Raw genomic sequence first — 12,437 nt, 5'->3', positions numbered from 1 at the left:
AAGAAGTTTATTTCCACCCACAAGAACTTTGTGGAGAATTTTGTAAGAACTTTGAGTATGTTGTAGACTAAAGGAAGTAGTCAACAATGAAGAAAAAATACGGAGAATAAAAATGTGATAGTGGTTGATAGAGAAGCAGTCAGCCAGCCAGGTGATGGAGAGGGTCTGAGCACTCCGTGGAAGCAGGAAAAGAAATAGTTCAAGCAAGTGGAAATAAAAGTGGGTCAGTTTCATTCAGTACGTATTTGTTCAGTTTCTACTTTGTGTCAGCCCTGAAGCACTGGATTGAGATCAGGAAAATACAAGAAGGTTGCCTACGATGATGCCCAAAGTTTGAGCTTTGACTTCGGATTCTGCTGCTTTGCTTAACTGAGATCTTAGAGGAGATGTAGGTTTGGGGAAAGATGAAATTCTTCGGGGCATGTTGTCTTTGAGATACTTTTGGATATCCAACATGAAAATACGAAAACCGAAGTCAGAACTAGATATCGTATCAAGTAGAAAGTGGACATGCTCCATCCCTTCAAACCGTGATTGTTCGTGAAAGCAGCTTCAGGGAACAAGTAAGATGAGATCAGGTTGCTGAGGTCAAGTCCTGGTTAAAACTAATACGTAAGGTGAAAATGGTAGTTGAGAAGTCCGGTAGATGGAAAGAGTCGCAGAAGTAGGGATACTTCTGAACGAAAAGGAAGGGAAGTTTGCCTGTATTTGGAAGTAAAGACTGAAAGCTCTTTTCTTGGTGAAGTGGGAAATGAAGCCGTCAGGGGGTGATACCAACACGAGAGTCAAAGATTGCAGGTCAAGGGGCGCCTGGGTGGCATAGCGGTTAAGCGTCTGCCTTTGGCTCAGGGCGTGATCCTGGCGTTATGGGATCGAGCCCCACATCAGGCTCTTCTGCTATGAGCCTGCTTCTTCCTCTCCCACTCCCCCTGCTTGTGTTCCCTCTCTTGCTGGCTGTCTCTATCTCTGTCAAAAGAATAAATAAAATCTTTAAAAAAAAAAAAAAAAGATTGCAGGTCAAGGAAATGGTACCTGTAAATTTAGAAAACAGGTGAGTAAGAGGGATAATGACTCAAATGAGTCTGGAGATCATGAATTTACAGGGAAGCCAACCAAACTATCCATTTCTTCAGCCATGAGAAAGCAGGCCCTCACACACATGGTTGGATTCATTCAGAGCTAGGGATTATTGATGGGTATGAGAGAAGGTCAAGGGGAAAGGGATTTCAAAATATGAATTTAAAAAGACTAAAGAGGCACAAATTGAGGTATGTAAATGCAGTGATAAGGTGAAAGGAGAGAGTAGTCAAAGGAGAAAACTTAAGTTTCAAAAATGACATAAATTGTTAGTGTTTTGGTACTTTTAACTTTTTTTAAAGATTTTATTTATTTAAAAGAGCTCAAGCAAGGGTGAGGGGCAGAGGGAGAGGGATAAGCAGACTCCCCGCTGAGCAGAGAGCTTGATGTGGGGCTGGATCCCAGGACCCAGGGATCATGACCTGAGCCAAAGGCAGACACTCAACCCACTGAGCCACCCAGGTGCCCCCTGTTGGCATTTTTTTAAAAATACTTTGAATATGGCAAATAGACATACCTAGTAGTGTGATTAGGGATATTTCTGTGTATTCCTCAAATTTACTTTTTGATTTGCCAATCTGTTGAAAGCTCTTGTATCTCAGTAGATAAAAATCGACTTCAGTCTTCTGATATTTAAGTTCATGTTTATCTCATCCAGTTAATACATGCACACAGTTCGAAAACTAAACTAGCTTTGTGGGGTGCCTGGCTGGCTCAGTTGATAGAGCATGTGACTCTTGATCTCAGGTTTGTGACTTTGAGCCTCATGTTGGGTGTAGAGATTACTTAAAAAAAGAATCTTCAAAAAATATGTATAAAACCAAATATATATATATATCTCCATGAATGGGGAAAAAAAAACAAACTAGCATCGGAAAGGCTAAGTGACAAAATGGAGTGGTTCTTTGCCCCACGTGGCCCCAGTTTCCCAGTCCCTTTCCTGAAAAGATAAGCTCTATTTTTAGCTCTTCTACTGTTTATTTCTAAAAGTGCATGTCCTGCTATTTTTTGAGTTGTCAATTTTAGACCTCATTTATCTTTTTTATGGCAAATGGACGTTTAGTTCCCTTCTTGTGCCATCTGTCTGCCTCACACCCTCATGTCCCCCCTTCAAGTGTAGTTAGATGAACAATTTCCAGTTAAATCAGTATTTACCACTTGCAATATTGTGCCCATACGAATACTGTTCATCACAGAAAGTTGTAGTCTATTTAATCATGGTTTTCTTTCATTTTTAAAAAATAAAGCTTTTTTTTTTGGTTCCTTGTTGGTTTTTTGTTTATTTAAATTCAAGTTAGTTAAAATATAATGTATTGTTAATTTCAAGGTAGAATTTAGGGATTCGTCAGTTGCATGTAACACCCAGTGCTCATTACACCAAGTGCCCTTCTTAATACCCATCCCCCAGTGACCCCATCCCCCTCCCATGTCCCTAAACTTTATTTTTTGGAACAGTATTAGACTTACAGAATCTTGTGAAGATAGTATATATAGAATTCGCCTCTACATTTCCTTTCACTCATTATTAACATCTTCCATTAGTATAGTACGTTTGTTATCATTAATATATCAATTACATTGTTAATTACCTAGAGTCTATGGTTTATTCATATTTCTTAGCTTTTGCCTTACTGTCCTCCTGTGCCAAGATACCATGCAGGACCCCACATTACAGTTAGTCGTCTTGTCTCCTTCTGCTCCTCTTGGTTGTGACAGCTTCTCAGACTAACCTTGTTTTCAGTGACTTCCTACTTTTTTCGCAGTAAAGCATGCCTTGATTTTTTTCATTTGGTAGGTGCATTTTTTTTTTAAAAGATTTTATTTATTTATTTATTCAACAGAGATAGAGACAGCCAGCGAGAGAGGGAACACAAGCAGGGGGAGTGGGAGAGGAAGAAGCAGGCTCATAGCAGAGGAGCCTGATGTGGGACTTGATCCTGTAACGCCGGGATCACGCCCTGAGCCGAAGGCAGACGCTTAACCGCGGTGCCACCCAGGCGCCCCTGTAGGTGCATTTTTTAAAATATATTGCTATGTTTTCCCATGTCTTCACATAGTCTCTTAATCCGTTTTCCCACAAGACCACTCACATCAGGTAATCTAGCCTGATTGTTTTCCGAAAGCAAAGTCTCCTGGGGACTTCTATTTTCTCTGGACGTGTTGACTTCTTGGATGTCCCTTGCTTTTGACTTTGGAAGTGCCTTTAGCTTTCTCCTGGGGTTTATTCCCTACGTCCTGGATCTCATGCCTTCCTCTTTCTTCACTTACTCTCCTGTGTTGGTGTAGTATATATTCTGCAGTACTTTTGTAGGTTGGAAAGAAGATGCAGCAGAAAGCATTGTGAAGTCTCAAAATGTCTCTTGCTGGAGTGAGGTTGCTCTAGTCTGGACCTTCTTATTATACCTGGACCGCAGTGGTAATTCTGAAGATTCCCTTTGCTTTTCCCTAGGTTATACCTCCTGTTCTTGATAGCCCATGCCTTCATCTTTCTTAATTTAGCCCTCGTTTTGGTGGATATGCAGAGTATCCTGAAAATGGATGGGTAGAAACTGTACTTTTGAGACTTTATTTTACCTTAATTTTTAATCAGTAATTTAACTGAGTATATGTTGAAAATCATTTTCTCTAAAATTTTGAAGACATTGCCTCATTGTCTTCTAGCTTCCAGTGTTGCTGTTGAGAATTCCAGAGCCATTCTGTTTTCTGATCTTTTGTGTATAAGCTGTTTCCCACCCCCACCCTGCCCACCCCTCTGGAGTCTGTAAGATCTTCTTTTATCCCCAGTGTTCTGAAATCTTATAGAGATTTGCTGTTGTGTATGTCTGTTTTCATCCAGTGTGGGTGCTTTCAATCTGGAAACATGACATTCAGTTCTGGAAATTTACTTGAGCTGTTTCACTCATGATGTCTTCCCTTCTGTATTCATCTTCTCCTTCTGGAAGACCCATCATGTGGATATTGGATGTCCTGGACCAGGGCCATTGTTTTTCTTATGTTCTGTCCCTGTCATTTTGTTCCTACTCTCTGATTGTACTTTTTTGTTTTCTGACCATTCCTATTTTTAACTCCTGTATCACTCTGAGGATACTAGTGACAGTTTACTTTTAAAGTTATTTTCTTACCTGTTTCTGTTTCCTCACAATTATTTTCCTATTTTGGTCTCTCTTCCACATTTGATGGTTTCCTCAGACATCTGTTAATTTTTGGATATCTCTTCCTGTTTAGCAGTGGGAATTGAAAGCTGATTAGATGCTCTGAGCATAGTCATGGGACCTGTGAAATTTGAGTGTCACTGAAGAGTGATATCATTGGGCTGTTGGTAGGGAACTTCTAAAGTGGATGTCTCCAGATTTTTCCTCTTGCGCGGCTCAGATTTCCCAGAGAATACTTTCCCTGTTTCCTGCCTGGAAGGTGAAGGTATAGCTTCAGGCCTCTGTAAGTGTTCAACATTCATCATTCGATATGTATATCGTCAGCAAGCCCCAGACCCTAGCTATTTGTTGGTAAAAGTTCTCATGCCCTCAGCCAGGCTATCCAATGTGAAGACTGTCTTACCCTCTCTGAGGACATAGCATCCACAACAGTGTGGAGGTGGGGGAGGGGCTTCACGGATCTTGGTACCTGCTGGTCCCTGTTCACTGTTGTGGCGCCTTTTGACTTGTGCTGTGTAAATGAGGTTGCTTTTCAGCTTTCCCATTTAAATTTGGCTTTTGCTTGTTTGCTAAAACAGTTACTTCTAATCCATCTGCTTTCTAGCTTACAAAAATCTTGTTGCCATTCCCTCTCTTCCTGTTTTCCCTATTTTTATGGGTTTAAAAAAAAGGAAAAGTTTCTTGTCTTTTATTGGATCTGGAGGAGGAAGTGAAATTAGTTATGGATCTTTAGTTTGCTATCCTAACTCAGAACTCTCTATATGGGGTTTTTAACAGGTTACAACGTTGTATTCATAGTGTAGATACACTAACATATGTTTTAATCTATAATATGATAGAATTTGTTTCTACGTTTTTGCCATCAATAACAACTCAGTGTTCTTGTGCGTACCTTTCCTGCCCTGCACATGGAGAACTGCTTTCAGAAGTGAAATTTCTTTTTTCTTTTCTTTCCCTTCCTTCCTTCCTTCCTTCCTTCCTTCCTTCCTTCCTTCCTTCCTTCCTTTCTCCCCCCCTTCTTTCTTTCTTTTGTTAAGTGCTAAAACAATGCAGAGTGCCTGGGTGGCTTAGTCAGTTAAGCGTCCAACTCTTGGTTTCAGCTCAGGTCATGATCTCAAGGTCGTGAGCTCGAGCCCTTCGTCAGGCTCCTCACTCAGTGGGAGTCTGCTCGAGATGCTTTCGTTTCCCTCTCCGCCTGTCTGCCCCACCCCTGGCTTGTGTGCGCTCTCTGTCTCTAAATATAAATAAATAAAATCTTTAAATAAATACTAAAATAATGCTTCATTTTGTTTTTTTTTAATTCTTTTTTTAAAAGTTTTTGTTTAAACTCTAGTTAGTTAACCCAGAAGTGAAATTTCTAGACTGATTATGTGCCTTTAGAACTGTAATAGCTACTGTCAGCTTGTCTTTCAGAGACTGTCCCAGCTTATGGTCTTACCAGCAGTACTTACTTCCCCACAACCTTGCCACCCGGAATAACCTTTGAAATTTTTGCCAATCTAAAAGTTGCAAAGCGACATCTCATTATTTAATTTGCATTGCCTTGATTGCCACTGGATTTGAGCATCTCTTCTCAGCTACGTGGTGGCTAGCCTCCACGATGGCTTCGTTTAATTCCTGCCTCCTGAGATTTAAGCCATCGCATAGTCTCCTCTCACATGGAATAAAGCCAGCCTGTGTCACCAGTAGCATAGTGCAGAAACGGTGGAGTAAGACTTCTGACGGTAAGCAATAGAAAGTCATGGTGGCCCCTGCCCTGAGCTCTTGCCAATTTCTTGCCTTGGGGGAAACCAGCGTCCGTGTCTTCAGGACATTTGGAGGGACTGATGGAGAGGTCCAAGTGGCCAGGAATAGAGGTCTCCTACCGATGACCAACATTAACTTGCCAGGCATGTGAGTGAACCCAGTCGTGGCCCAGTAGGTAGAGTCTGGAGATGACTGAGCCTTAGTGGACATTTGGACGGCAGCCCAAGCTGCTCCCAGATTCCTGACCCACAGAAATTAGGGGAGAGAATACATATTTATCGCTTTAAGCAGCTAAATTTGGATGTAATTTGTTATGTGTTCATAAATAATGCAGAGGTTAGGGTCCATTTGCATTCTTTGGGAAATGCCTACTCAAACTGTCCATTTCCTATTCTGCCATCTAAAAAATTATGTATTATTTACATATAAAATACATGTTAATCCTTTGTTATACATGTTGAAATATTTTTCTCATTTTATTAAATGTTTTTTTAAACTGTGATCTTTGGTTTACATTGCACTTGACCTTCGAACAACATGGGTTTGAACTGTTCAGGTCCACTTATATGTGGATTTTTTTTTCTTTTTGATAAATACAGTATAGTACTGTATGTGTATTTTCTTTTATGATCTTAACAACATTTTCTTTTCTGTAGCTTACTTTATTGTAGGAATACAGTACATAATACATCTAACATACAAATTATGTGTTAATTGAAGGTTTGTGTTCTGGGTAAGGCTTCTGGTCAATAGTAAACTATTAGTAGTTAAGTTTTGGGGGAGTCAAAAGTTATATACCTGGATTTTCAACTGCAAGGGGGGGGTCAGTGCCCCTAACCCCACTTTTATCCAAGGGTCGAGTGATATTTTAAATCCTTATATAGTCTAAAATATCTTTCCATTAATGCCTTTGACATTTTGTATATTGTAATAAGACTTTGTCCACATTAAGGTTTTATAGCTTTGGTTTTTCATAGAGATTTTTACTATATATGGAATTCATCTTTAAAACCTATTTTATTTTTCTTTCAAATGGATAGTGAGTTATCCATAAACTATATATTATAACTTTTATTTAAACACCATTTATTTTTAACATATAATAAAATTTTACAATTTAAACATTTATGAAAACTATGTAAACCCTGTATATTGAATACTTTTTTTTTTTTTTTTTTACTCCCATGAGTTTGAAATAAGACTGTGACATACTAATTTGTCACATATTCAGGGTTAATGTTTCTGGACTACTTGGTTCCCTTGATCATTTGTCTCATTCTGTTCCAGGAGCACACTGGTTTCATTACAGACTGTCCCTGACTTAACGATGGTTTAACTCAAGATTTTTTGACCTTATGATGGTGCACAAGTGATACCATTCAGTAGAAACTATTCTTCAGATTTTGAATTTGCGTCTTCTCTCAGGCTAGTGATGTGCAGTCCGTACTCCCGGGTGAGGCTGGGCAGCTGCAGGCAATCACAAGGGTAAACAACGATAGACTTACAGCAATCTTTTTATTTTTTTACATTCAGTATTCAGTAAATGACATGAGCTACTCAACACTCGATTATGAAATAGGCTTTGCGTTAATGATTTTTCCCAAATGGAGACTAATAGAAGTGTTCTGAGCGTGTCTGAGGTTGGCTAGGCTAAGCTACGATGTTCGATGTTCGGTAGGTTACGTGATTTACATGCATTTTTTACTTCATGCTATTTTCAACTTACAATGGAGTTATCGGGACATAACCCCATCGTAAGCCAAGGAAGATCTGTACTATGACTTTATGTGTTTTGATGTCATATAAATTAACTTATCCCCTTGTTCATTTTTCTTCTTGTTCAAACTTGCCCTGACTCTTCATTCTTCAAATGAATTTTAGAACCCGATTGTCACTTTTCTTAGCTTTTGGGGTTTTGATTGTATTAACTTAATCATATTGGTGAAAACTTGTATCTTTAAAATATTGATTCTTTCCATTTGGGAATATGACATAACTATTTTCAGATCTTTTACGTCCTTTAATAAAGTTTTTTAGGTTTCTTCAAAAGGTCTTGAACATTTGTTGTAAAGTTTATCCTTAGACATTATCAGTTTTAAATTAATGAAATCTTTTGGTTGTCCCTGTTATTTTTTAACTGATTAATGTTGGTGTGTACGAAAGCTATTTTATAGGAAATCTATTGAGTAGTATATATTGATTTACTATATGGCACCTTACAAAACTTTTATTAATTCTAATCATTTATAGTTGACTCTGTTCTATGTGGATCATTTCATCTACAAACAGCCTTAGTTTTCTGTCTTCCTACCAATATCTGTACCTCTTAGTTCTTTTACTTGTCCTATTTCAGAGGCGAGGGCCTCCAGCAAAATGTGAAAGAATAGTTGTGATTTAGGGGCTCCTGGGTGGCTCAGTGGGTTAAACATTGGACTTTGGATTTTGGCCCAGGTCATGATCTCAGGGTTGTGAGATCCAGCCCCAGGTCTGGCTCAGTGTGGAGTCTGCTTGAGATTCTCTCTCTCTCCCTCTGCCCCTCCCTGCTGCTCTTGCACACATACTCTTTCTCTCTCCTCTAATAAATAAATAAAATCTTTATAAAAAAAGAATCATTGTGATAGATTTATTGGCACTGTTACAATGCTTCCTCATATTAGCTGCTGAGTAGGATATTTGCTGTGGGATTATGGTAGCTAACCTTTATTACCTTAAAAATGATTCTTGCTATTCCTAGCCTGCTAAGAATTACTATGAAGAGGTACACTGATTTACTAATGGTTTTTTAGGATTCATTAAGATATTCATTTATTTATTTTTCTTTTCTAATAGGACAATGTTGAGAAATACATGAACAGACTTCCTAACATTTAACCATCTTTATGTTCCTGGGATAAATCTTATTTGGCCATGACGTATTAGTCTTATGATTGAATGTTGAATATGTAATACATTCCTGACAGATTTGGGTCTAAATTTCTAATATAAGGGTGCCTGGCTGGCTCAGTCAGATAGAATGCAACTTTTGATATTGGGGTAGAAACCAATATAAGTTGGTATGTAAAGCCGTTTATCATTAAATTTGCTGAAATATATTTCTATCCAATATTAGGTAAATGTGGCATTTTTAGTATAAGGATTTTATACCCAGATTCTAGCAGAATTTTATTATTTTGCTTATGTAAATTTTTTGCTTCCCTATGAACTGATACTAACTGTTCAATGTCTTACATATGTATTCATGTATTTTTATTAATGTTCTGAGAAGAAATCTAGCTGGCTTGTCTCAGATTGTAGATTCAGTCTAAAAGTTATATAGGAACAACAGGATAATACATTTGCCATGTTCTCTGTAGCACTATTCTTTGCTCCCCTTCTTAGGGGTTACTCACAGAACTTGGTTAGAAATTTAGCCCTTCTAACTATTAGCTAGTAATTTCATAGTTATTTATTTCCTCTGAGCCTGAATTACACCTCTATCATCATTGAAATAATAACAATCCCACTTACGACTGACCCTCCAGAACACACCCACATATTGAGAGCTTACGTGGATTTTTAGCAAGGCAAAGTAAGTTATATACCGCTATTAGTAGACTACAACAAATACTGTTGTTATTACTATTCATATTAATGCATTTAATTATATTATATAATTACTTATATTATTCCAAATTTAATATAGTTATATATTATATATCATATATGATAATGTAATTAATACTAATATTAGTAGAATCCAAAAATTAGTAGAATACAACAAATAGTTTTCACTTGGACCATCTGTCAGAACTTCATGGATCCACACATTTCTGCCTTTTAAGTTCAACAGGTAAATAGGTGAGCCATGCCAGACAAAAAGGTACATACCAGGCTACTAGCAGGTTTTGGGGAAAGGAAGATATAGAAAGCATTTTAAAAGCTCGATCAGAGGGCACCTGGGTGGCTCAGTCAGTTAACCGTCTGCCTTCAGCCTAGGTCATGATTCTCTGCTCATCAGGGAGTCTGCTTCTCCCTTTCCCCCTGCCCTGGCTTGCTCTCTTTCTCTCTCTCATGAGCACACTCTCATAAATAACTAAAATCTTTAAAAAAGTAAAATAAAAATCAAAGCTCAATCAGCAATCTCTAGCGAGAGAACTTAATGATTACATAGTCTTGGGTTACATTACCCACTGAGACTTTTTTTTTAAGATTGTATTTTTAAGTAATCTCCGCACCCAACGTGGGGCTCAAACCCCGAGGTCAAGAGTCACATGCTTTACCGACTGAGCCAGCCGGGCACTCCTACCCACTGAGACTTTAACAAGTTGTTTCAACCAGTCTGGAAATTGTTTTGGTCTTCTGCCATCAGCAGCCATTATTATTTTATTTTATTTTATTTATTTTTTAAACTTCAAGACTCACAATTTTTTTTATTAATTTTTTTTTTTTTAGTAACCTCTACACCCCGTGTGAGGATCAAACTGATGACACTGAGATCAAGAGCCGTATTCTCTTCTGACTGAGCCAGCCAGGAGCTCACCATTATTATTTTTAAAAAAATATACAGAAACACTCCTTAGTCCTTTGAAGTCCTACTGTGTACCTAACACTTCCTCCTGGGGTTATTAGAAAGCTTAATATTGAGACACGGTGTGTAACAGTATCTGCTCTGGTACCTGGTGCATTCTACTCTTTCTGTAAAGACTGGATACTTTCATGCTTATATCAAGCTTTCAAGAACAATGTGCCAGGCAATAGGCCAAGCAGGGGATAATAAAAAAAATTTTTTAAGCCACACGCCCCAAAACCTGCTGGGTGAGGCAGATAAATAAATCACACAATACACTGTGACAGTCACCGGAGGCTTAAGAGAACCACAAGCCAGGCTCTGAACTCAGCATGGTGTCATAGAGCTGTTTCCTAACGTGAGATGGTGCCCGGTCCGCACAAGAACAGAGGAAGGGTGGTCTGGTCACAAAGCACAGCTCTCTGCTGAGTCTCTGAGTTCTGAGTGACAGATCCTGGAGCTGCAAGTGTGTGGGCGAGGAGGACGGGTCTTCAGACCAGGCTAAGGTAGAAGGCTGTGCAGGTCCCCACCAGGCAAGTGCTTAAAGCAAAGGGCCTGATTCCTCCTCTTCTCCAGGACTAAGGGGCTCAGCATCGACGTCAGAGCTCACAAGTTGCACCGGCCTCGAGCACACCGAGTTAGAAGCAGGGGTGTGTCCGCAGCCCCAAAGCTCACTGCCGGAGGCCACTTTTCAGTGACCCACAAGTCACCTCCACGTTTCTATTCTGCTCCATGCTCTGACCTAAGGAAGAAACTGAGTTTACCAAGGTAACCTGATAATCAAGTTGCCTCAAGTGGAACACTTCATCTTGTAGGTACTTTCAGGTTATTTGGTCTTGGCCCGACAGGCAGATTCTGGTCCTCACCTTTCTTCTTTCTTTCTTTCTTTCTTTCTTTCTTTCTTTCTTTCTTTCTTTCTTTCTTTCTTTCTTTCTTTGGGGTGTGTGTGTGTGTGTGTGTCTTATGTTTTCTCTTCCAGTTAAAACGCAAACGGCTTAGAGGCAGCATTTTAAAACTGGAGCAAGAAACCAGTGTGTCTCCGTGACCCGCAGACTTTCGGGTTCTGTATTATATTACCATTCCCAGCTTTGTCGCCTAACTGACAATGAGACGCTGACCTTGGACTCAAAGGAAAAGAGAAAAGTCTTGGTAAAAGTTGGAGGGTTCACTGCTGTTAATGCCAGCCGAGAGTTAAGACGAAAATCCAAACATGGGAACAGAATCAAGGAGTTCCACGCTTTTCGGCTCCCCGCCGTCCGGCAATCGCTCAGGGTAGTGTCTGGCGAAAAGCAAACGCAGCGCCCGGCGGCGCCCGAAGGGCAGGGAGCGTCCGGGTGCGGCCCGGTCCCCGGCGCCTGGCGCGGAGGCGCGCACACCCCTTTTCTGCAGACTCACAGGTTTTCAGGCCCCGCCTCCTCCGGGCCCAGCTCCGCTCCGCCGCCCCGTGGGCCCGGACCCAGGTGCCCGGAGCCCCGCGCCCTCCGCCGCCGGGCCACCAGCCCCCGCCCCGAGCCCCCCGGGAGCGCTGCGCGCAGCGGAGGCGCTGGCGGCTCGGGGCCGGGCGGCGCTGCGTCTGGGTCCTGGGGGCGCAGGGCAGGGAGGCGGGGCGCTCGGCCGGGGGCGGAGCTGCGGCCGCGAGCCCGCCCCCCGCTCGCCCTCCACCGGCCGGCTGGCGCGGCCATGGAGGTCTACATCCCGTCCTTTCGCTACGAGGAGAGCGACCTGGAGCGGGGATACACGGTAGGCGCGGGCCGCGGCCGGACAGGACCCCCGAGGCGGGAGCGCGGCTGCTGAGCGCGGAGGTGCCCCCGGCCGTCGCCGGCCCTGCGCTGGGGGTCCCCTGGCTGCCCTCCCTTCCCCCGGGCCTGAGGCTGGGCTGCGCCCCGGCGCGGTTGTCAGGGAGACGCCCCCCCCCC

General features: G+C 41.3%; 1 protein-coding gene across 1 annotated transcript in view; it reads left to right on the top strand.

The window, feature by feature from the left end:
* Nucleotides 1-12,179: 12,179 nt before the first annotated feature.
* The window catches only part of SNX24 (sorting nexin 24), a 154,606-nt gene continuing 154,348 nt past the window's right edge, over nucleotides 12,180-12,437 (top strand). The window contains exon 1 of the mRNA XM_040622541.1: nucleotides 12,180-12,261. Within this exon, the coding sequence (XP_040478475.1) occupies nucleotides 12,202-12,261 (60 nt within the window). The 5' untranslated portion in view covers nucleotides 12,180-12,201. The remainder of the gene's footprint in view (nucleotides 12,262-12,437) is intronic.

Source organism: Ursus maritimus, unplaced genomic scaffold (genome assembly GCF_017311325.1).
Source record: "Ursus maritimus isolate PB19 unplaced genomic scaffold, ASM1731132v1 scaffold_5, whole genome shotgun sequence".
Classification (NCBI taxonomy): Eukaryota; Metazoa; Chordata; class Mammalia; order Carnivora; family Ursidae; genus Ursus; species Ursus maritimus.
This window is presented reverse-complemented; position numbering and strand designations above follow the sequence as displayed.